The sequence below is a fragment of the Cyprinus carpio genome, chromosome A23 (genome assembly GCF_018340385.1).
Source record: "Cyprinus carpio isolate SPL01 chromosome A23, ASM1834038v1, whole genome shotgun sequence".
Lineage (NCBI taxonomy): Eukaryota > Metazoa > Chordata > Actinopteri > Cypriniformes > Cyprinidae > Cyprinus > Cyprinus carpio.
Window position 1 is genome coordinate 16,176,666 of NC_056594.1, and position 21,622 is coordinate 16,198,287.

General features: G+C 36.1%; 1 protein-coding gene across 6 annotated transcripts; it reads left to right on the forward strand.

The window, feature by feature from the left end:
- Nucleotides 1-15,845: 15,845 nt before the first annotated feature.
- On the forward strand, nucleotides 15,846-21,264 carry LOC109064048 (TATA box-binding protein-like 1). Of its 6 annotated transcripts, none has more exons than XM_019081063.2 (8): nucleotides 15,852-16,077; nucleotides 16,814-17,016; nucleotides 18,415-18,497; nucleotides 18,644-18,707; nucleotides 18,790-18,893; nucleotides 19,421-19,515; nucleotides 20,588-20,682; nucleotides 20,765-21,264. In XM_019081063.2, exons 2-7 carry the CDS (start codon nucleotides 16,882-16,884, stop codon nucleotides 20,665-20,667), a joined length of 561 nt encoding a protein of 186 aa, XP_018936608.1. In that variant the 5' UTR covers nucleotides 15,852-16,077; nucleotides 16,814-16,881; the 3' UTR covers nucleotides 20,668-20,682; nucleotides 20,765-21,264. The 6 variants fall into 6 exon arrangements, with proteins under 6 accessions (XP_018936612.1, XP_018936613.1, XP_018936611.1 ...); XM_019081064.2 differs by having other exon boundaries at nucleotides 20,769-21,264; XM_019081067.2 differs by lacking the exon at nucleotides 19,421-19,515 and having other exon boundaries at nucleotides 15,846-16,077.
- Nucleotides 21,265-21,622: the final 358 nt, after the last annotated feature.

Below are 21,622 nucleotides of genomic sequence, written 5' to 3' on the forward strand. Positions count from 1 at the left end.
AAAATATTAATAAAAACTATAACAATATAGAAAAGGTATTAGCATCCTCTCAGAAAACCCTATAGCAACAGCATCAAAACCACACCAAACACCCAAACAACCCAATAACAAACACAGCAACACCCTAAAAACCACAAAAAAACCACCACAGCAATGTCCAGGGAACCTCTCATAAAACTTCTGCAACACCCTAGTAACCACCAAAACACCCCATTAAAACACCTTAGCAACCTCATAGCAACATCCTTGCAATTCAGTTTGAATCAGTTACCTAGAATTTAACCCCATCCTCATGCACAGAGTGACTATCAACATGAAATAATCCTTACATAGGTTTGTTTTTTCTTAGAAATGGTACATGAGTTGAAATAAGCTTGAATAAAAAGGCTATATTTGACACGAATAATTCTAAATTACAGTACTTACACTAACAAACTTCTGTTTTCATCTCTCATTTACTGTACATCTGAGTGTTTTTGCCAATCAGCCCATTAGTGGGATAATGAGAGGAAGAGAGCTGGCTCTGTGCGGCTCATTTCGTAATGCTGCATCTGTGACTCATAGCTCAAACACTACAAACACACATTCAAAACTCATATTCCAGCATCATACTTCCATCAGTCTGTTTGACAAGACTGACACCACTTGTTTATGTCTACAAACAGGAATTAATATCATGCAATAAAAATGAGAGAAGGGACATAGAGTGAAAAATTTGGATGGATGAAGTGTTTTTTTTCTCCTCGTCAGAGGTCAAGGGTCAGGTTTCCGATAGAAGAGTCATATCTTGATGTCTACCGTTTAATGTGATGGGTTCTGCATTCATACATGTGTGCATATGCTCCCACGTTCACTCCCCAAATTGTTTTATCACCAAAAATTAATCTGACAACAACGCTATGGTAATGAGCGGTTCTGACCCACTCCCAGGAAGTCTTGATATCACTATGGTTCAGATGGAGCTCTCTTGGGCATCTGCAGCACTGAGCTCACAGTTTAAAGCTGATAACCAGGTGGAAAGGCAGACTGGAGTCCGCCGAGTGCCCGCCCAGATGGAGAGAAGCCCTATCGCAGCAGTGATAGAGAGGACATGGTGACTGCCTCTAATGCAATACGTCTCAAACTCCTACATTATGATACCGTACATGACTGCCTCCCTATTCTCACACACAAATGCACATGGCTTTCTCTATTTTCTATAGATCCCAAAAGAGTCCTTCCATTAAACTGCTTGCCTCTATGCTCTATACAATCCTAAAATGTAAATGAATTAATCCATTTAAATTTAAATGAAAAATTGTCTTACAGCGTGTCATTTAACAAATCTTTAATATTTGAGTTCTAAAGAAAACTATCATGCACTGGTGTTTCAAAATAAATGGTTTGCTTTGTTTGCTTTCTGTGAAACAGTTTTTCTCTAAAAACTTAAAACTAACACACAACAACAACAAACAAAAACTATAATGTAACATCAAAAACAATGAGCCAATTTAAGAAAAAAATACTCCAAAAACAAAATTTGGGAGTTTGACATTTAAGTTGCCATCCACTGAAAATTTCAATATCAGCCCTTTTTCCTCTGTGATATGAGAGTTTATGAGAGAAGTGAATGAATCAGTTATAAATTAATTGTTTCCAAATTAATCAGTAAATGCACTTCACAAATCAGGCTTACTTTCTCCAAATGCATTGTAAGCCTAAGTAGATCATAGAAACTTTAATGTAATGTTTTTGAAAGAAGTCTCTTTCGTTCATCAAGGCTGCATTTATTTGATCAAATATTTTAATATTTATTTGACACCAATGTGCTCTATGATCTACTAAGGCTTATGTTGCTTTTGGGAAATGCAGCCATGGTTTTAAAATTCAACAAGACCATCTGCAAAAGACCAGTGAGGATAATTATCAGTGAAAAGAAATTTATATTTCAGTCTGTTCCTCACATATAGCTAATGTTTTTTCTTCAAAAGAATTGCAATATATCACACAAATCACATATGATACCTTCATGGTGCTTTTGTGTCAGTGTGTTCAGCTTGAAAGCTCCAGTCCTCATTCATACTTCAGTAACTGCATGTTAAAAGCAATTCTTCAGAACTTCTTTTGTGTTCCACAGGAGAAAGAAAGCCATGTGTGTTTGGAATGAAATGAGGGTGAGTAAATGATGAAAAAATATTAATTTTGGGGTGAACTAGTCCTATAATGCTATTTTAAAATGGTTAGATCTGAATCTGTAGCATGGAGTTCTTGCGTATGGACTGCAGTATTTGTAAATGTTGTGGGGGAAATGGATTGAGGGTCAGAGCAGAGACTGAACCACCAGAACTGCCACTTCAAAATCCATCATCACTTTGTCAGATGGGGTTGGTCTAATGCGCTCTAATGTCTTCCAAAAGGATGTTACTACAGGAAGGAACACGAGAAGAGAGAAGTGGTCCCTGGGGTGTGTGTGAACCTTAAACGTGTGCATCAAAGCAGGCAATGGTTCAAGGAGATGTTGCAGTAAGCGCCAAAGTCCATCAATTAATAACATACTTCATTACATACCACACACACACATACTTACCTAAAGAATCATACACAATTATTCAAAAGTTTTGTAAGATTTTTTATGTTTTTGAAAGAAGTCTCTTTTGTTTATCAAGGATGCATTTATTTGATCCAAAATACAGTAAAAACAGTAATACTGTGAAATATTATTGCCATTTAAAATGACAGTTTTCTATTTGTGTATATTTTAAAATGTAATTTATTTCTGTGATGGCAAAGCTGAATTTTCAGCGTCATTACTCATGTCTTCAGTGTCACATGATCCCTCGGAAATCATTCTCATATGTTGTTTTGGTACTTAAATAGCACTTATTATGATCAGTGTTGAAAATAGTTGTGCTGATTAATAGTTTTGTGAAAACTATGATACACTATGATTCAATGATGAATAGAAAGTTCAAAAGTAAAGCATTATTTGAAATATAGATATTTTGTAACATTATAAATGTCTTTATTGTGACTTTTGATCAATTTAATGCATAATAAAAATGTATTTCTTTTTTTAAAAAAACCAAACCTGTTCTGTCAGATTTAGCCAGCTGTCACCAAAGTATTGCTAAGTAAACCCACACACACACACACATAGGTGTGTAGAGTAACTGAAGAATAAGGGTCATTAAAACACAATCAATGTCATTTGTTTTTCACCCCTTATGTTCACTCCAGTACTTCTTTATCTCCATCTGTTCTTGCCATGGAATGCAATATCATTAACAGTGACCCTGTAAAGCTAAACTGCTAGATATTTTTCTTCCTTCAAACATATTTGTTACGATTTTATTTAGTCGGCGGTATTTACGTTTTTATCTTTGTTTATTGTCTGTCTAGCAAAGTGTTAAGTGTGTGTCTGCTTCTCAAGAGACCAGCTGCATGCATTCTACGACACTTCCCATGTTCACAAACGCTCTAATGCTCTCTCTATGGAGCTGAAGCTTCATTAGGTATTTAAACTGTGTTGTACAGAGATGAGGTGAGCAATGACTGATGATTGAGGCGTTTTATTTAACTCCAACACTTGGGGATAGTCAAGATTGAGTGATTCATGTATAATGACTCTTTCTCTCACTCACTCGCATACACATATACATGTACTCACATAGTCAGACACACACCACACACACACACACACACACACACACACACACACACACACACACACACACACACACACACACACACGTGGATACATATAAACACCTTATACATTTTCAGATTCCTCCCCATGGTCCTTTCATCCTTCTCTTGCTCTGTAAACATGACAGAATTTAGCAGATGAACGAAGCTGAACTCATACAGTGTGGAGTAACACTCATGCTAATGACATTCCTGTACACACACACCTATAGTTACTGTTGTCTCTCAAAGGAACAGTTTTGTCATTTTGTCATTTACTCACCCTGCTGTTATTCCAAACCCACCTGACTTTCTTCACTGTAAAAATGTTGCTGCAATTAGTTACAACAACTTAAAATTTGAGCTTCAATATCCAACTTAAACTTAAGATGACTAAATGTATAATTAAGTCAAGCATGAATAGACCCAACTAGGAATTATTATAAAATAAAAATCAAATAAAAATGACATTTTCCAATATTTTTCTAAAAATTACGCTAAGAACTTACAAATGAACAAAATATTTAAAATTTCCAATTGCACCAAAAGCAAAAAGGTAGTCCACTTTAAAACCCTTTTTGGGTCTCGACACGCTGAGTCCATTCAGGCCGGGCTCGGGCCATTTTTTATTTTTACAGATCGGGCTCAGGCTCATTTAGCTTCTCTCCATTTATTGTGCACATATATGGGCAGAGCACACATAGACTACTGTATGAAATACTGTTATAATGATTATATTATAACTATTATACATTGCCTACGCAATACACAACGCATATGCACACATTAGCATACAGATGACAGTCGACCATGCAGCATCATGGAGAAGTTGGAGCATGGGGAGGTATTAAAATTTTCCAATGTTTCAGGAAAAGCTGCATTTTGAAAGAGTTTTGATTTGATTACCACGACAAACAATGAGCCAATTGGTCATGTGCAGTGCTTGACACCTCCTCATTAGACGCGCCTTTAATAAATGCTTCTATACGGATTATGATTATAATGAAAGAGTTTTTTGTTTTCGATATGTTTTATTTTGTTAAGTACTAAATAAGAGCTTTTTATAGATATATTTATCATCTCTTTGAGGCATGTATTCGCTGCATTTTGGTTCATTTTTGTGAAGCGCTCCAGTAAGATGAGACGGCATAAAGTACATCATGTTTGTTTTCTTTATTTAATAAAAGCACAACATTTTGTTGATATTGTGAGTGAACAAAAATAAAAGTAGACCATTTACAGTTACGAATGATGAATTACTCTTACCTTATGAGCAAAAATGATGGCATATCCATGGAAAACATGCAAGTGATCCATGTCCTGCAACGTGCTCTTTATCTTCCACTCTCCGCACAAACTATTGAATATAGCACACATTTATCTAGGTTTATCTTTTAAACATTGTTATATGCTTGAATTGTTTTAGTATATCTATAGATTTTATTTTAGGGAAGTCGTGATGATTTGAGAAGGCTAAATTGATCAAATATATATGATCAGTTCACTGTCTGCCACTGGCCGCTTGGTCTTTACTTTAAAAAACAAAAACTTATATTTAACAAACGAAAAATGCTCCAAACGTTTTTCACAATTAACTTAATAAAAAAATGAAACGAAATAATCACTTTGCCATTACATACAAAACTGAACTATTTTTAATAGCTGAAACAGTAGTATAAGCTGCTTTGGGAGAAGGGGGGAAAAGACGGGCTCGGGTCGGGCTCGGGCCGGTAATTCTGATAAACTGTTGGACATGGGCCAGGCTAGGGCCTTAGTGTCTCGGGTCAGGGCCGGGCTCGGGCCTAAATTTGAGGCCCGTGCAGGGCTCTAAGAAGAACGCCTGGCATTTTTGTAATTAAATAAAGGAACTAGCATAAACAATCTCAACATGACTATCCAGCACCAGGTTGAGGTCAATGACTTAACATCATCAGTTCTCAAGCCTTTTAACCAATCAGCATTGATGTTAAACTTGTTTGCATTAAACTCAAACTCAATGGAGATTCAAAAGTGACAACCTGCTCCATTCCAAACATAATCTTGAAATGAATCCACCAAAAATTGATCAAATAACTTGCCAACACGTGAATTTTTCCCCTTAAACATTACTCTAGTTTCTCTTCAGTGTAACCTCAGTATCCACTAGACACTCCCGCCAAATATTTTGATAACTGTCAGCAAATAACTTGTGCAGTAAATCTGCATCATGGCCAGATTTCAAACTTAGTTTATCTAATTCATCCACATATTCGCTCACAGTGCAGCCGGTCAGAGTTTTCTCAAACAAGTACAAAAATGCTTCATGTCTCCAAAATGCGTCAAGTCTTCCTGTCAAGATGGTGGACAGAGTTCAATCCGAGTGTCTGTGGTGGAAAGAAAACAAGTTGAGTGTTTGAGCTACATTTCTTAGTGAACCTCTTCGGGTCAAAGGTTAAACGATCTCTCAGAGCATGTGTCTATTTCAGTCCCTCTGTACAAGTTCTCTGCCTTGTTCCTTTTAGTTGCTTATGTTTATCTTGAAATAATGAAATATTACCTATTTTAATCTCATTGAATGCCTCATAGGTTTGTTTAGATAGATTTGGCACACAAGACCTGCTCGACACAGAAGAGAAGTGTTTGAAAGGAAATAAGGAGTGTTATACAGTTGTAGTGGATGTGGTGTGTCTGCATGCACGTGTATTTGTGTAAAGCTTTCAATCTATCATTTTACTGACAGTATGATGGTTCTTATCTCTTTTCCTCATGATTAAAGATAATAAACGCATATGTGCTTCCCTTGTGTCTTTTTCCTTACAGTCTCTCATTCATCTGTCTGGTCTACACACACAGGTGTCTGAGAGGGGTTAATGCATACGTGCAGTCTCTCATCCATACACAGCTGTGCAGATAACTTTTAACCCACATACTACACACACACTCATTGAGCATGATGGATCAGTTATCAGAGGCAGTTGGTGGATGAAAGTGCAGTTCTTATTTTAAAGACGACGAAAAGCAACTTTAATATGAGAGAGAAGGTAAACATGAGGAGATGGTGGATAGGATGACTGCTTAGGTAAGCACAAATCTGGCTTTGATTGAGGCCAAATTGGAAAATCCAACTTTTATAATCATCTTTTCCCATTCATTGCTTTCTAAACATCTTGTTCTTATTGAGAAAGAGTTTCTAGGGGAAGCAGAACATGAATCATTTATTTAGCCTATTTTAGTCACCTAAAACAAAACCGTATTGTATCGATGCTTGTAAAAAGAGAGTGCCGTTTCACCTCTCTTAAAGGATTAGTTCACTTCCAGAATAAACATTTCCTGATAATTCATCATCATGTCTTTCCGTCTTCAGTCGCAAAGAAATTAAGGTTTTTGAGGAAAACATTCTAGGATTTGTCCCCATATAATGGACTTCAGTGATGGCCTCATTTTCTCCTCCAACTTCAAAAACATCAAACATCATTGTTTTACCTTTTCTTGTAAAGGGCATTTGACTAGTGCAAGATGAGCATTCAAAGCCTGTGCAGTTATGATCAAATACTGTACATAAAAATACTGATGTAGTAAAAGAAACAATTTCTTATACAGTTTGAAAGAAAAACAAGAGCAAACATTTGTATTACAGCATAACTATATGGAATGCTCTGCATATACATACCTATAAACACACATACACAACTATATTTTTATCATTTTAAATAAAAATAATTTATTAAATATACTAATATAACATTATTTAATAATTATATTTAATAATTTTAAATTTAGTTCATGTATATAATATACATTATATATAAATTTGAACTGTAAAGAAATAACAGTATAAAATATGTATATTGTTAAATATAATATAAATATATATTTTCATACAATTATTAATTATTTTTAATGGATGTATTTGTAATTAACATTTTTTATAATTTTAAATTATTAAATTAATATACATTATATCTAAATTAAAATGTGATCATTTTAAAGAAATAACTTTAAAATATGTATATTATTATATATTTAATATAAATTTGTTTAAAAAATAATTTTTAAAATATATATGAAGATAGAATTAAATAATTTCCAGTTGATTCAAATATTTGTGATACCTTAGCAAATTCATGCAAAAACAGTGAGAGAGAGAAAGAAAGAGCGGAGCGAGGGTTGCTGAACTCATCTAGTCACCCACACTTTCTAACAGGATATGAAACTCAAGAGGAGAAATACAAATCTCATGTGAATAAGTCTGATGATTAATCTCTCTCTGCTGGGGTCACTCACATGTTTGACAGTTTTTTACTGCTTATGGTTTTGAGTTTTAATAACATCCTCAGATCTAAGAGGTGAACTGTTGTGTCATCTGACCATTACGTTCATTAAGCTCATGATCGTTATGATTTCAAATGAGGGCTACCATGAGAATGATGAAGGATTCTTTTCTAGGAATTCTTTTTCTAAAAGGGTCCAGCCTTTGGCTGACTTTCACAAGCCAACAATAAAACACACACACACACACACACACACACACACACACACACACACACACACACACACACACACACACACACACACCCACACACACACACACACACACACACACACACACACACACACACACACACACACACACACACACACACACACACACACTAAACCTACCCATCAAAACTAAGTGCCTCACCCAACCCAAACCCTTACCCTAAACCTACCCTGTACCCAACTATAACCTAACCCCTAAAACTAAGTCTTGACCCTCAAACAGGCCTTTAAAGGGGTCTCAGAAAGTGAGAACTGACCAAAATGTCCTCACTTTACAAGATTGTTCTCACTCCAGTGGTCTAAAACTTAAACCGGCCCTCACAAAGATAGCTGTACAAGTGCACACACACACACACACAAAACACATAAACATTCACACACAGAGAAAATAAAGGTGAGAAACTAGAACAAAAGCTAAAAATAATCTTTTAGAAATTAACCAAGTATCACCAGCTTTCATTATAAACTGAATTATAACTTGTGTTGATGGATAAAACTCCAACGCACTACCCCCTGAAAACACAACACACTCTTGTTACATGTGCACTTTACCACAGCAGACAGTGACGTATGTGTCTGAGGTCAAACAGTCACTCACCGTCTTATCTGTACCACCTCGGTCACTCGTGGGGTTCACCAGACCCCTGATATTTTGGTACTTCCAATACAAATTTTGGTACTTCCAATACAAAGAAAACAACATCTTGTACAATCCCAGCCAGTGAACGCTTATACTTTATATGCGAGATGATGGTTACTGGCTGGGAACTCATTATGTCATGCCATACAAACTACCTTATCTTTAATAGTGATTAAAACAGAGGCTGCATACTGGGCACATACACACTACTGTTAAATACAGTCATCACTCTTCTTCTGACTGCTTAATCACAATCTACACACAAACATTTTTCACACTACGTTTAACCCAACATTCGGATAAAGACCAGGGTTAGCGCAGGGTAAGTACTATGGGCTCCAAAGCTTAACAGGGTGAAACAATGAAGTACTCAACAATAAAAGCAAGTTATTTAGCAAAGGACAACTAATCATAAACTGCATTTTTATGGTCACAGACACTTTCACATTTTTATTTGATCAAAAATAGAGTTAAACAGTAATACTACAAAATATTATTATTTCATTAAGAGTAGCTATTATTTATATGTATATTTTATAATATATTTTCTAATGTTATTAATTCTTGTGATGACAAAGAATATTTTTCAGCAGCCATTACTTAGCTGCTTAATATTTTTATGGAAAAGATGATACATTTTTACAGGATCCTCTGATCAACAGAAAGTTCCAAAGACTCTTTTGTAAAAAAGTAAATATCTTTACTGTCACTTTTGATTGTGTCCTTGCTGAATAAAAGTATACATTTTTATCCAAAAAATAAAAATTGAACGGTAATGTACATATGCAAGTAAGAATAATAATCATTGTTTACAGATGTACACTTTGAAATATCAAAACCTGAGGACTAAGTAGAGCTTGACAGATATTGCTCCCTTAATGACCAATACAAATTAATTTTAAGTTTTTGATGACCAATATGTTTAATTAATTTTAGAATTAATTGCAGTAATACAGTACTACAAAGTATGTTTTGACAATAAAACATAACTATGAATATTTTACTACTAATAACAGTTGTTATTGTTATTTATGGAAAGTTTTTTTGTGATCTAAGTAGTTACAAACTAGCTGTTAAGCTACATATTTAAAGTACCATAGGAAAAAAAAATGGTCAAATCGATTATGGGTTTATCTCTAATACTAACTAACATGGAACAAGGTATCCTGGGTAATAAAACATTTACCCAGGGTTAATAATGACCCTGGGTTAACAATTTAAGATGTGAAAAGCCCAGTAAACTGACAATAACACTGTACAGCTGAATTTACTCCTGAAAAATTCTGATATTAACAACCAATGTCTACAGAACAAGACTGAAACAACCAAAACTTTGCGAGTTTGGGAAAGTAGGAGTGACTGCTGCAGTCCATACACACATACGCAACATTAATGCGGTTGTCACTCGCAAAACTTTGTAGTGTCTACGTGGCACAAACTCATGTTTCATTCCACTGTACAAGATGTAGTAGATTTACTAAAAGTGTCCAGCTTTTTTATTTTTTGAGCAGTTGAACTCGGAGGAGAAGCCCTCACATAAAAACACTAAAGCCTGAGTGACAGCAGAGGTCAGGGAGAGCTGTGACATCACTCAGGGTTTTAGGGGCCCGACTGACGTCATGGCCTTTCCCTCCAGCTTTTTATCAGTTTATTTATCTCAAGGAGAGGATGAGAGAAAGATAGAGAAGCAGAGAAAAGAGAAGAGAGGTGTTTGTGATGAGAGAGGCTCGTCTTTATAAACACATCTTCATTGCCTTTCTTGCTCAGTCCAAACACACCCAGAGCACCACACCCAAGCACTCCATCACCACAGAAACCAGCTGACCTCTGACCTCCATCCTCACCTGTGCCAGCTCCTCTACCAAGCCTGAACTTCCTGTTTGTGTGCATTAAATAGTAAAGAGAAGCAGGACAACTATTCGTAGTGGCAGGTAGGTAAGAAGTCTGTTAAAAACATGCATATTCAATGGCACTGTCCTATAAAATAGCTTAAAAAATACTCAGTAGTTATTGAATGTTAAAATACTTTCTTCTATCCTACCTTAATATGGCAAGACAAAAACAAGAAAGCAATTCACAGGGTGATAACCTGAAAAATGTAAATACTGTGGCGCTATAAAAACATTGCTCTGTTTGTTTGAACATCCCAAACAGACCAACAACACCAACACTGGCTTAACCAATGGTATGAGTTTGGGACAATACCATCTGATTGGTCAACCAATGAAAGAAGCCTATTTGAAAACCATGCCGTTATTTTGCCAATTCCATTTGGTGAAAAAAGTGGCACAGAAATTATACATCATTTTTATTTATTTGAATTATTTTACACATTTTGGGATTTGATGGAGTAAGAAGCTGATTTCTATGTAAATGATTGGACTACATTTAAGCATTGATCATCAGACTTGTGGTAGAAGTTAGCGGTGTGTGATTTAGCTGGTAAGAATGGATGATGTAAACACATGGAAGTTCCCAGAACTATGTTTACGGCTGAGACAGAGTCTGTTCTCTCACACTTAGATCCTATGTCTGCTCTTTTTTACAGCTTAGTGCTGAAACACCAGACACTCTAGTGTGCATAAATCTACTGCCTTCAAATCATTTGTAGAAAATAAACCAGTGCACAGAGCAGGTGTGTGCGTCTTTCTGTGACTGTGGTAGTGTCTCTTTTTTATATAAATGTATTGCTTTATCTTTCTCAGTCCTGCACTCTCTTCCTGCTCTCTTTATTGCATTGCCAGATGTGATAAAGATGCAGAGATCTGAGAAGTCTCGCTCTCTATGAGTTTACAAAGCTGGGAAGTTTTGCCATAAATTGTTTCTCTATTTACAAGCTATCAGGAAACATTACATTTTGGCTGACTTATAATGTATGTATTTGCACAAAAAGGTAAAATGTAGTAGGAAATGATCAAACTGGTAAAAAAAAAAAAAAAAAAACATCATGTGAGATTAAGGTAAACAGCACTTTTCTCACAGTGACATCGTAATCTTATATCTAATTATATATAAAATTTATGCATAATAAAATATGTAATTACTAAAATAAAAAAATATATATATATTACTGTATATTATTTATTGCATAAATAATTTCACTGCCATAAAAATAACAACATATACATTCATCGCAACCTCGCTGCCCCCAGTTTGAGAACAATTTTCCCTTAAAAAAAAATAATAATGTGACATAAAATAATGTCATATTAAAATAATTAATTTGACATTTGCTTAGAAAACTTAAATTTCTAAGTACAATTTCTAATTTAATTGGGGAAAACATGGCCTAGAAAAAAATAAGATAAAATGAAAGCACAGTCACTGCACATTAAGTATCTGATTAGTATCACATTATCTTCACGATACCTTGATCTTAATATGTGAAACTGCACTACATCCATTCCTGTTCTGGTGGCCTGAGTAAGACCTGATTACTGGAAGTGGTTTTATGCACATTACTTCATTTATTTACCCTCTAGATAAAGCTGTAAAAACAAGGCCAAAAGCATTTTCATCTGTAAAGAAGAGAATATCTGAGATGGCTGCTCGCCAACGTGTATCATTACCCAGAATGCATTACTGTAGCGCAGCAATCCCAGTGTTTGGTTCCTGTGATTTCTGCCCAATGTAAACATGGAGGGAAGGTCATGCTCCACCCCTCCTTGTTTACAAATCATCCTCATTACCTCAGCAACACATCCAGCAGCACAAACAATGTTTAATATGACACGACGTTTCAGCATCTCTGTCTTTAAACTAGACAAAGAGGCGTCCAGATGCATTTGATTTTATTTTTACAAGGGTTCTAAAGGGTTCCAGAACTCACATCCTCCTGCAAGTTTAGGCCGTCCAATGCCCCTCATCTAACCCCAAACACTCTCCAAGGAACCCGACCCTTTCTTAACCTCCGACCTGAGTCCTGCGCGACCTTGAGCATCCTCTGTACTAGCACTATGCAAATGGTGCATAATGCTGGTATTAAGTCATCGGGCCATGTTTATGCTGTTTGGCAGGATAGATAACAGCGATAGCACTTCCTTTTTCTGACCTCCACCAACAGAAAACAAAAAAAAAATCACTGCAATCGAATCGACTAAAATAAAATCAAATGTTATTCCCACCCCATCCAAAAGATGAGCGGATAGAAGAACAGAAGATCCAAGAGGATCTTGGTGGTCGGGGCCAGGCAGGGCTCATGAGCAGCAAGGGAGTGATGAAGAATGTGTTTACTCTGCCTGTTCTGTCTGTTTATGTATCTTCTATCTTAATGAACAATGTATTATTTCTCTCAGGAAGAGAATTTCAATGATGCTAAGGTCTATTTTATAGTCTATAAACACACTTAAGTCTCTGAAGTTGCAGTGCGGCAGGGGGCGCGGCAGACGTCGCTTGTGGTCTGACACTGCTCTAACCTGCTTTAAATCTCAAGCTTTATAGTAAACAGCTCTGGACATCTCTACAGGGCTTTCCACACACAATTTATTTTATTTACTTCAGTATATTTCTGCCAGAGAGGCCCTTGAGATTTCACAAAGCCTATCTGGTAACCAAGGAGGAACTAAACAACAGCACTGAATCACTCTGAAGCTATTGTGCTTTTTGCTTGGGAAACGTCCAGTTTGGACAGAGACTCAAGGGTCTTAGAGTGCAGCAGAGTTCAGGCGAGCCCAAATTAGTAAAATCTGAATTGCTTGGTAAATACGTTAGAATGAAAAATTAGAGATGAATGAAAGTAAAATTGCACTGAAAAGTAATAGTTCGCCCCAAAATGAAAATTTCCTGAAAATATACTCACCCTCTGTCCATTCAAGATGTAGGTGAGTTTGTTTCTTAATCGGAATAGATTTGGAGAAATTAAGCACTTCATCACTTGCTCAGCAATGGATCTTCTGCAGTGAATGGGTGCCGTCAGAATGAGATTGCAAAGGGCTGATAAAAACATCACTATTATAGACTCCAGTGTGTGTCATGTTGTGAAGCAAAAACCTGTGTGTTTGTAAGAAACAAATCCATCATTAAGATGTTTTTAACTTCAAACTGTTGCTTCTGGCCAAAATATGAGCCCATAGTCCATAATAATACTTTCTCCAGTGCAAAAGTCCATCCCCTGTTGTCCTCTCACATCAAAATCCACGAACATATGTGTTTAGAGCTGTTTTCAATTGTAAACCATGCTTGATCTCTGCATATTTCTCTCCTGATTCAGATGAGACAACTTTTTCAGTGGAGAAAACAAAATTGTGGATAGCTGACTCATATTTTTAGCTGGAAACAGCGGTTTGAAGTAAAAAATGTCTTAATGGTGGATTACACAGCTTTTCACTTCACAAAATGTTAAATGATAGACTGGAGTTCTGTGGATTACCTGAGGATTATGTTTTTATCACCTGTTTGGACTCTCATTCTGACGGCACCCATTCACTGCAGAGGATGCATTGATGAGCAAGTGATGCAATGCTAAATTCCTCTGTTTTCCTGTTTTTACTGTGCTCTGTATTGTATAAAACACTATAAAAAATAAAGGTGACTTGACTCGACTGTCTTCCAGGGACATTACTGATAGTATCATATCATATAAATTAGGACTATTTATCTGAGGCTGGTTCAGTGTATAATCGAGGTGTCATGAGATCATTCACAAAAAATGCTAAAGGTCCATTCAGACAGCTGAAAACCCTCAGTTATATGCTTTTCTCCTACTCATGCCAGAGTGGCTACTTCAATTCTGCTGTCACCTTTCCAGAAACCACAAAACCGCTAACAATGCTTTCTGTCCAGATGCGTCCACTTTGGACAAAAGCTGCTGACCCCCTTAAACCTGAGACAGGACAAAATAGAGACAGACGTTGAAAGCTGTGAATAATATCTCGGAAAAAAAGGTGTCCAACAGTGCAGTGCTGGACAATTTCATCAGATTCATGGAAAGGTGTAGAAAATATAAGAAGAGCAATTGTTTCAATATTAAGTACTTATTTTTGATTAACTGGTTCAACATGTTCAGAGGTTTACACATTTGCTGGAGTGCAAACTTTCAATGTCTTACAAAACGCGTTTCTCCTTGTCAATCAATATTTGATATTGTTCAACAACTTCAGGCACAAAAAAAGTGTCAAACATTTAATAAAAGCATTGACAAATCTAGCATTTACTTCAGTGGACACATAAAATCATACTACATTTCAAACTGATAGTCAGCTTCATCTAGTGAGCTCTCAACTCAGTCTGCAAATGTTACGGTGTTTACAACAAAACCATGTTTCATAGTGTGCTATCCATATCCATATATTAAAGGCAGCAGCCTTTGCTTTTCTAGATTAATTATAATAAAAATCCCAGTGAGATGGACTTCATGTATCAAGATTATGACAGAAAATATTTACAATATTTATACACACACACACACACACACACACACACACACACACACACACACACACACACACACACACAAAACTCACCTGTGTCTTTGTAATGTTGTTTAACTCATAGCAGCTGAAATGGAAAGAGGACCTTTTGGGTGAAGGCTGAGTTTGATACTGCCTGGAAAAAAAAAAAAAAAAGTAAATTGTATGTCTGAACAAAATGTGCTGATAGAACATAAAACATTTTTTAAAAAGTGTTACAGAAATTACCTATTTGTTTTGTTATTTTTATTTTGGACATATAAAGTTTTTAAAGATTCATATTTGTTGTCTTTATTTGAATCTATCTTCTAATTTAATACATTTGAATTCACATGAACTTTTTTGCTATCTTAAAAACTAGTAAAGTTTAGGGACATATTTGGCCCATGTCTCAAGATTAAGAGAGGGGTATTTTAACACTCTGATTTCATTTATTAAATTCAATATCACGATCGAGTTTTAAAATATCCAAATGATACTGTTGTTTTTGGAACATACTAAAGTTTCTCGTACCAAAAGATGGCACTAGTAGTCTGTCGTTTATGAAGGAAAATATGAGCTCTACACTTAAACGTGAGTCGCTGTTCTTCTCCTATCCGTGTGGAGGCGCTGTGGTGTGTTTGAACGGGCGGTTTCTCATCTCGCGCAGGAACTGAGGCATCCTTGACAACAATCGCCGGTTGTCTGTTATTTGTGTGTTGACGCTTTTGTTTACTTCTGGTGCCCTTCCGACCTTAAATTTTTATTCATATAGATTTTAAAACATTTAAACACTCGTTTTAATATCGTCTCACAACATTTTATAATAAGATTCTCTCGGACGCACCGTTTGACGCCCCCATATCAGTAAGTTAAAGTTTATTAGCTCAGTGTTTGCTATTCGCTTAGTTATTAACTAAACCTTTTGCATGCATATGGACATTTAACTGTTAATTCTAACAGCGCAGCTCTGTTATTTGGTATTTGAGCTGAAATAGCTAGCATGCACGTTTAATGTTGTCTCCTGCTGATTAATTGCCTGTGTTGCTTTCGATAAACGTGTTTGTTGAATGAATAATTTGTGCTAAAATAAAATATTTTACCATGAAATGTAAATAGATTTGTTAGGAGTTGCTGCAAAAATATACTAAGGTAGCACACTGTTCTGCAAGCGTATTGTTTTGTCATTTGATCAGATCAGAATATGTGCCCGTGCTTTAGACACAACTTGAATGCTAAAATAGAGCAGATGTAAAATAATGGCTGCTTTGATATTTTTTCAAGTAACGTTAGGCATCAAACTAGAATGCTTTTTCACTTTAGTGCATATGAATAGTCATTTTAACAGATGCTTTCACCCAAAGTACCTTCGAGTGCATTTATCACAGGGATCATTCCCATGGAAAAGCTGGGGTTTTCCAAAGTACCTTTGTTTGGGGCATAATGGTCATAGTTAATTAATCACCACCTATTGTGTGTATTAAACCTAGAAACATTTGCTTTACAAGTCATTTAAGACATGTAATTTAGCTTTAGCTAGCATCAAAATGCAATGTAAAGCCACCCCATACCTGGAGAAAAATTCTTATGTTGTGTTTTGCAGGTTTTGTTTTGTAACGTGACATGCATCTGTAAAGGGGTTGTCAAGCTTAAAACATCTACAACGGCTCCATGGAACCCAGTAATGATGTGGCGCTTGATATCATTATTACCAATGTCGTATCTGTCTTCAGAACCAGGTGCCATCTAAACCTGCACACCATTGGCCTAGAGGGGTCTAATGTCATCTACAAGCCTGAGATGGGAGTAAGTCTAGACAGTTAGAGCTTTGGAGATGAGTTGTTATACTTAAGCACCTATATTCTGGATTTACATGTTAGTATGGAAAGATTAGAAATGGTATTACCATGGCCTTAAATGGTTAGTTCACTTCCAGAATAAAAATGTTGTGAATTATAAATGGTCATTATAATTTACTCACCCTCTTATCATCCAAGATGTTCATGTCTTTCTGTCTTCATTCGCAAAGAAATTAAGGTTTTTGAGGAAAACATACCAGGATTTTTCTCCATATAATGGACTTTCTATGGTGGCCAATGGGCCGAAGGTCCAAACTGCAGTTTCAGTGCAGCATCAAAGGGCTCTACATGAACCCAGCAGAGGACTGAGGGCCTTATCTAGTGAAATGATTTGCCGTTTTCTTAAAAAAAAAAGAAAAATAAGTGTATACTTTTAACCACAAATGCTCAACTTGCAGTAGCTCTACTTTACACATTACGTAGTCAAGTAGGAAAGGTCACGTGTGATGTAGGTGGAAGCACCGACCCAGTGTTTACAAAGTGAACATGCAAAATCAAATGCCCTTTACAAAAAAGGTAAAACAACGATGCCAGATGATTCTGAAGTTGAAGGAAAAAATGAGATGGAGTTTTTCGCGCTATCCTACCTTTTTGAACTGGAGTTCACAGACGAAGAGCTAACCACATGTGACCTTTCCAATGTGATTATGTGTAATGCGTGAATTTGCAGACATGCATTGCGGATCTAGTGCAAGATGAGCATTTCTGGTTTAACAGTGTATATATACATTTTTATTATTTTATTTGATAACATGGGGGTGAGTAAAGTATCAGGAAATTTTTATTCTGGAAGTGAACTATTCAAAATTAACTCATTTTGGTTTTCAAAACCGTCATGGTTACCTGCTTAACAAAATCAGAGTCATGTCTAAATGCAATTCAAAACAGTTTTTAAATTTGTGTGATTTGTCTTTTCAATTTTTTCCAAAATGTAAAATGCATAAAGTTATCAAATTCAAAACATGATTGTTTGATCATGATTATGCAGAAGATTGGATGGTTATGATTGATAAATATGGCTGACAAATTCTGAGAAACAGAATGAGATGATTCATTGGCGAAAAGGTCCAAATGATGTTAATTTTTGAAGACCAGCAGCTTTTCCTGCTTTGTCAGTTCTGTTACATAATCATTTAACACGTCTAGTGTTTTTTAATTCAAAGCATGCATTTTGTTCCTTTCAAGCTTTAAAATAATTTAATGGGATGCAACATGTGCACGATATATGGAAAATGCCGTCATGTTTTCAACTTTTGCCTGAAATCATCAGTATCAACACTATTAATCAGTATATGGCCAATCATTAACGCCTGTTCTTGCTTATGTTCTGTGGATGTTTCTCTAGAAAGTCCTGATGAAGCTGCGGAAACCGCGTATCACTGCCTCTATATGGTCATCAGGGAAAATTATTTGCACTGGAGCAACAAGGTCTTACTAAAATCTGCTTATCAAATCTCAGAATACTAAATAAGCCAAGAGTTGTTTGTGCTGCTGCTGAAATTGTCAATGTCTTCTAAAATCCTAAAATCTTTTTGGTTAACTGGTAAATTTCATGCATGTTGATTTTTGTTTAGTGAGGAGGAAGCCAAACTAGGTGCTCGACGGTTGGCCCGCTGCCTGCAGAAGATTGGATTCAAGGTGTCTAAATTGATTAATAGCTACTGCAAACAGCTTTGTACAACTTCTGAATGATGCATAAATGGGATTGTCTCATCTGCAGGTGAGGTTCTCGGACTTTAAGGTTGTCAATGTGTTGGCAGTGTGCTCCTTGCCTTTTCAAATTCGTCTCATTGAGTTCACTAAGAATAATCGCCCTATTGCCAGGTAAGACATTATATTTCCACTCACGATATTCTCAAACGACATAGAAATGTCACTATGCCCATGTATTTTAATAGTAAGTGCATTTGTATGGTGGATGGCCAGTATTAATGAAAACAGGTAAGAGACAACCGACTGGCTTTGTAAATGTACAATTTGTGCTCGTGCTTGTTTACATTTGGTATTAACATCCGTTTTGGGACAACCTGACAACTGGTCAGTGCTAAATACAGGTTTAAACAGTAAATGGATGTAGTGATGAAAGCAGAGACTTTCCCTTCAGTGAAATCCAGTCACAAGTGATCGCAGGAGGCACATTTGAGATGCGTGGTAATACCAGTTGTGAACAGTAATTTGTCTTGCCTGACCACTTGTCAGACGATTGTCAGAGAAACTGGCTCCAAAGTGTCTAAAAAAGAGAAACAGTGCTCTCTAGTGGTGAAATGGTGTATTGGCAATCTCAAATTATGCCACATGTTCTCCAACAGCTGGATTGCAGGTCTCATCACTATATTTGTGTGTATTTTTAGCTATGAACCCGAGATCCATCCTGCTGCGTCATACAGGATTAAAAACCTCAGGAGTACAGTACAGGTGTTTTCCACAGGCAGTATCACTGTTACAGGTAAAATAACCACAACGCATTCGCTCAGTATCATTTTCTCTACCATAATCAGGGTTTAGCTGGAATGTACTGCAAACATCTGGACCGCCGAAAAAACATTTTAATACAGATTCAATGAATTCTTGAATGAATTCAAGTTACTGATTTAAAATGACCAAGACTTCAGTGCTTGCCTCTATAGAGCTCTTGCAGATTACTGCATTAGTCACATACTTTAAAGTATTCATAGATTATTTAGCCACATTATATTAAAGTGCCCCATTATACCATTTTTAAGGTTCATAATATTGTTTTGAGAAGCTCCTACAACAGGTTTACATGCAAGCAAAGGTAAAAAAAAAAACACATTGTTTTTCTCATAATATACATTTTAATTTCACTGCAGGGTGTGTTTGAAATGAAACACCCATTGCCATAACTGAATGAAGATTTTATCAATTTTACCTTATAAATTTGAGGCCGAAGGACCAGACACTGATTCACAAGCACGACTGGAGCAGGATGTTTCTCAGTGGGAAGTGTTAACTTAGTTTGTGTTAGTTATAAGACGTGGTAGCAGTGTCATTGTTATGATTTATTTATGTGCACATGTGAGAACTTTATTAGAATGCCAAGCAAAGGTGAAAACCTCTGCTGCCACCAAGTACGACAGATAGCATTATACATTTCTGCATTAGTTGAGCATTAGATGCCTATTTTGTAGAGAATTAAGTGCATTTTGAACGATCGCTAGAAAATATAAACATCAATTATTAATCATACTTACAAGTTGAGTTTCACAGGAGCAATCTGGTCCAAATAAACTTTCACAGTGTAGGACACAGCGTCTTCTTGACATGATGTTAACCACACAACAAGCTACTGTGTTTGAGGGTGGTTGTTCGTGGCCGGCCAATGTCAGGCGGGCATTATAGAAATGTGTTACCCCATGACGTGTAGCCGTCATTATACCTTGCATTCATACCTATGAATAATGAATGCAACCCACTGTTTAGAACCTGCTTTCTTGTATAATGAAAAGCTGAACTAATGTTAGATCTTATTGTTAATGACCATTTTTCCCTCTCTCTAGGACCAAATGTGCAGAGCGTGGCATCTGCAGTGGAGCAGATTTATCCTCTACTGTTTGAGTGTCAGAAAACACGGTCATAAAACACACACGCACACGTAGGCACCAGTTTGAAATGAAAAGCACCTTATCATTGAATGTTTTAAGGCTTGTAACTGTTGTACTGTATGTGTCTCCAAGGCAGCTTTTGCCATTTCACGTCCAAGCAGGTCTGGGTCGTGTGTTTTCAGAGTCATGCCTTTGAACGCTGACTTTGGTGTTCGGACCCCACAGCGATTTATGACAACCTCTTAAAGCTCAGAAGAGGACCATTAGTGCATTGACATTGTGTTGCTGACATTGTGTAGTTTATAAACACTTGAATTAACTGTATTATATAATGCATGGACACCAAAGTAAAAACTGGCAAGCAGTGACATTTAAGGATCACATTTTACTGAAAGTTCATGGAAATTTTAGCTAAGTTGATTCTAGTGATGTCTTCGCAACTCATTTAATAAGTCAGAAGCGAGAAGTTAAAGGGCAATCACTTCACATTTAAACAGCAGGTGATGTATATCTGGTGTATACTTTGGACAAGAACACTCTTGAGTTGTGAAGGAGTCTTTGGTCCATATGTTTGTAATATGTGAAAACTTTTGTATTTTATAATAAACAAAATAAAATAACCCCTATATTAAGTCATTGTGTCCATGTCTCCGCAAGAGTAATATCCCAGCATTACTCATATTTAGGCCCACAGGTAATTCACTAAAGTAATACTTGTCCACTGCCTCTTACTTAATAGCTTTGTAACTATTTTTTGGTTAATTTGATTGTGCTTTCATATTTTAGGTATCACGCCTCATGTATTTGCCCAATAAGTGTTTACACCGTCGGGAAAACAGCTTGTAAAAAAAAAACACGTACTTCTGGAAAGTCATTAAAAGCTGGTAAAAAAAAAAGAAATAAAAGCATATCGCTACAATCTTAACTATATTTAAATGCATTTTATTTTTGTTTTAGAATAATAAGATGTTTTAATAAGTCTAATTCTGT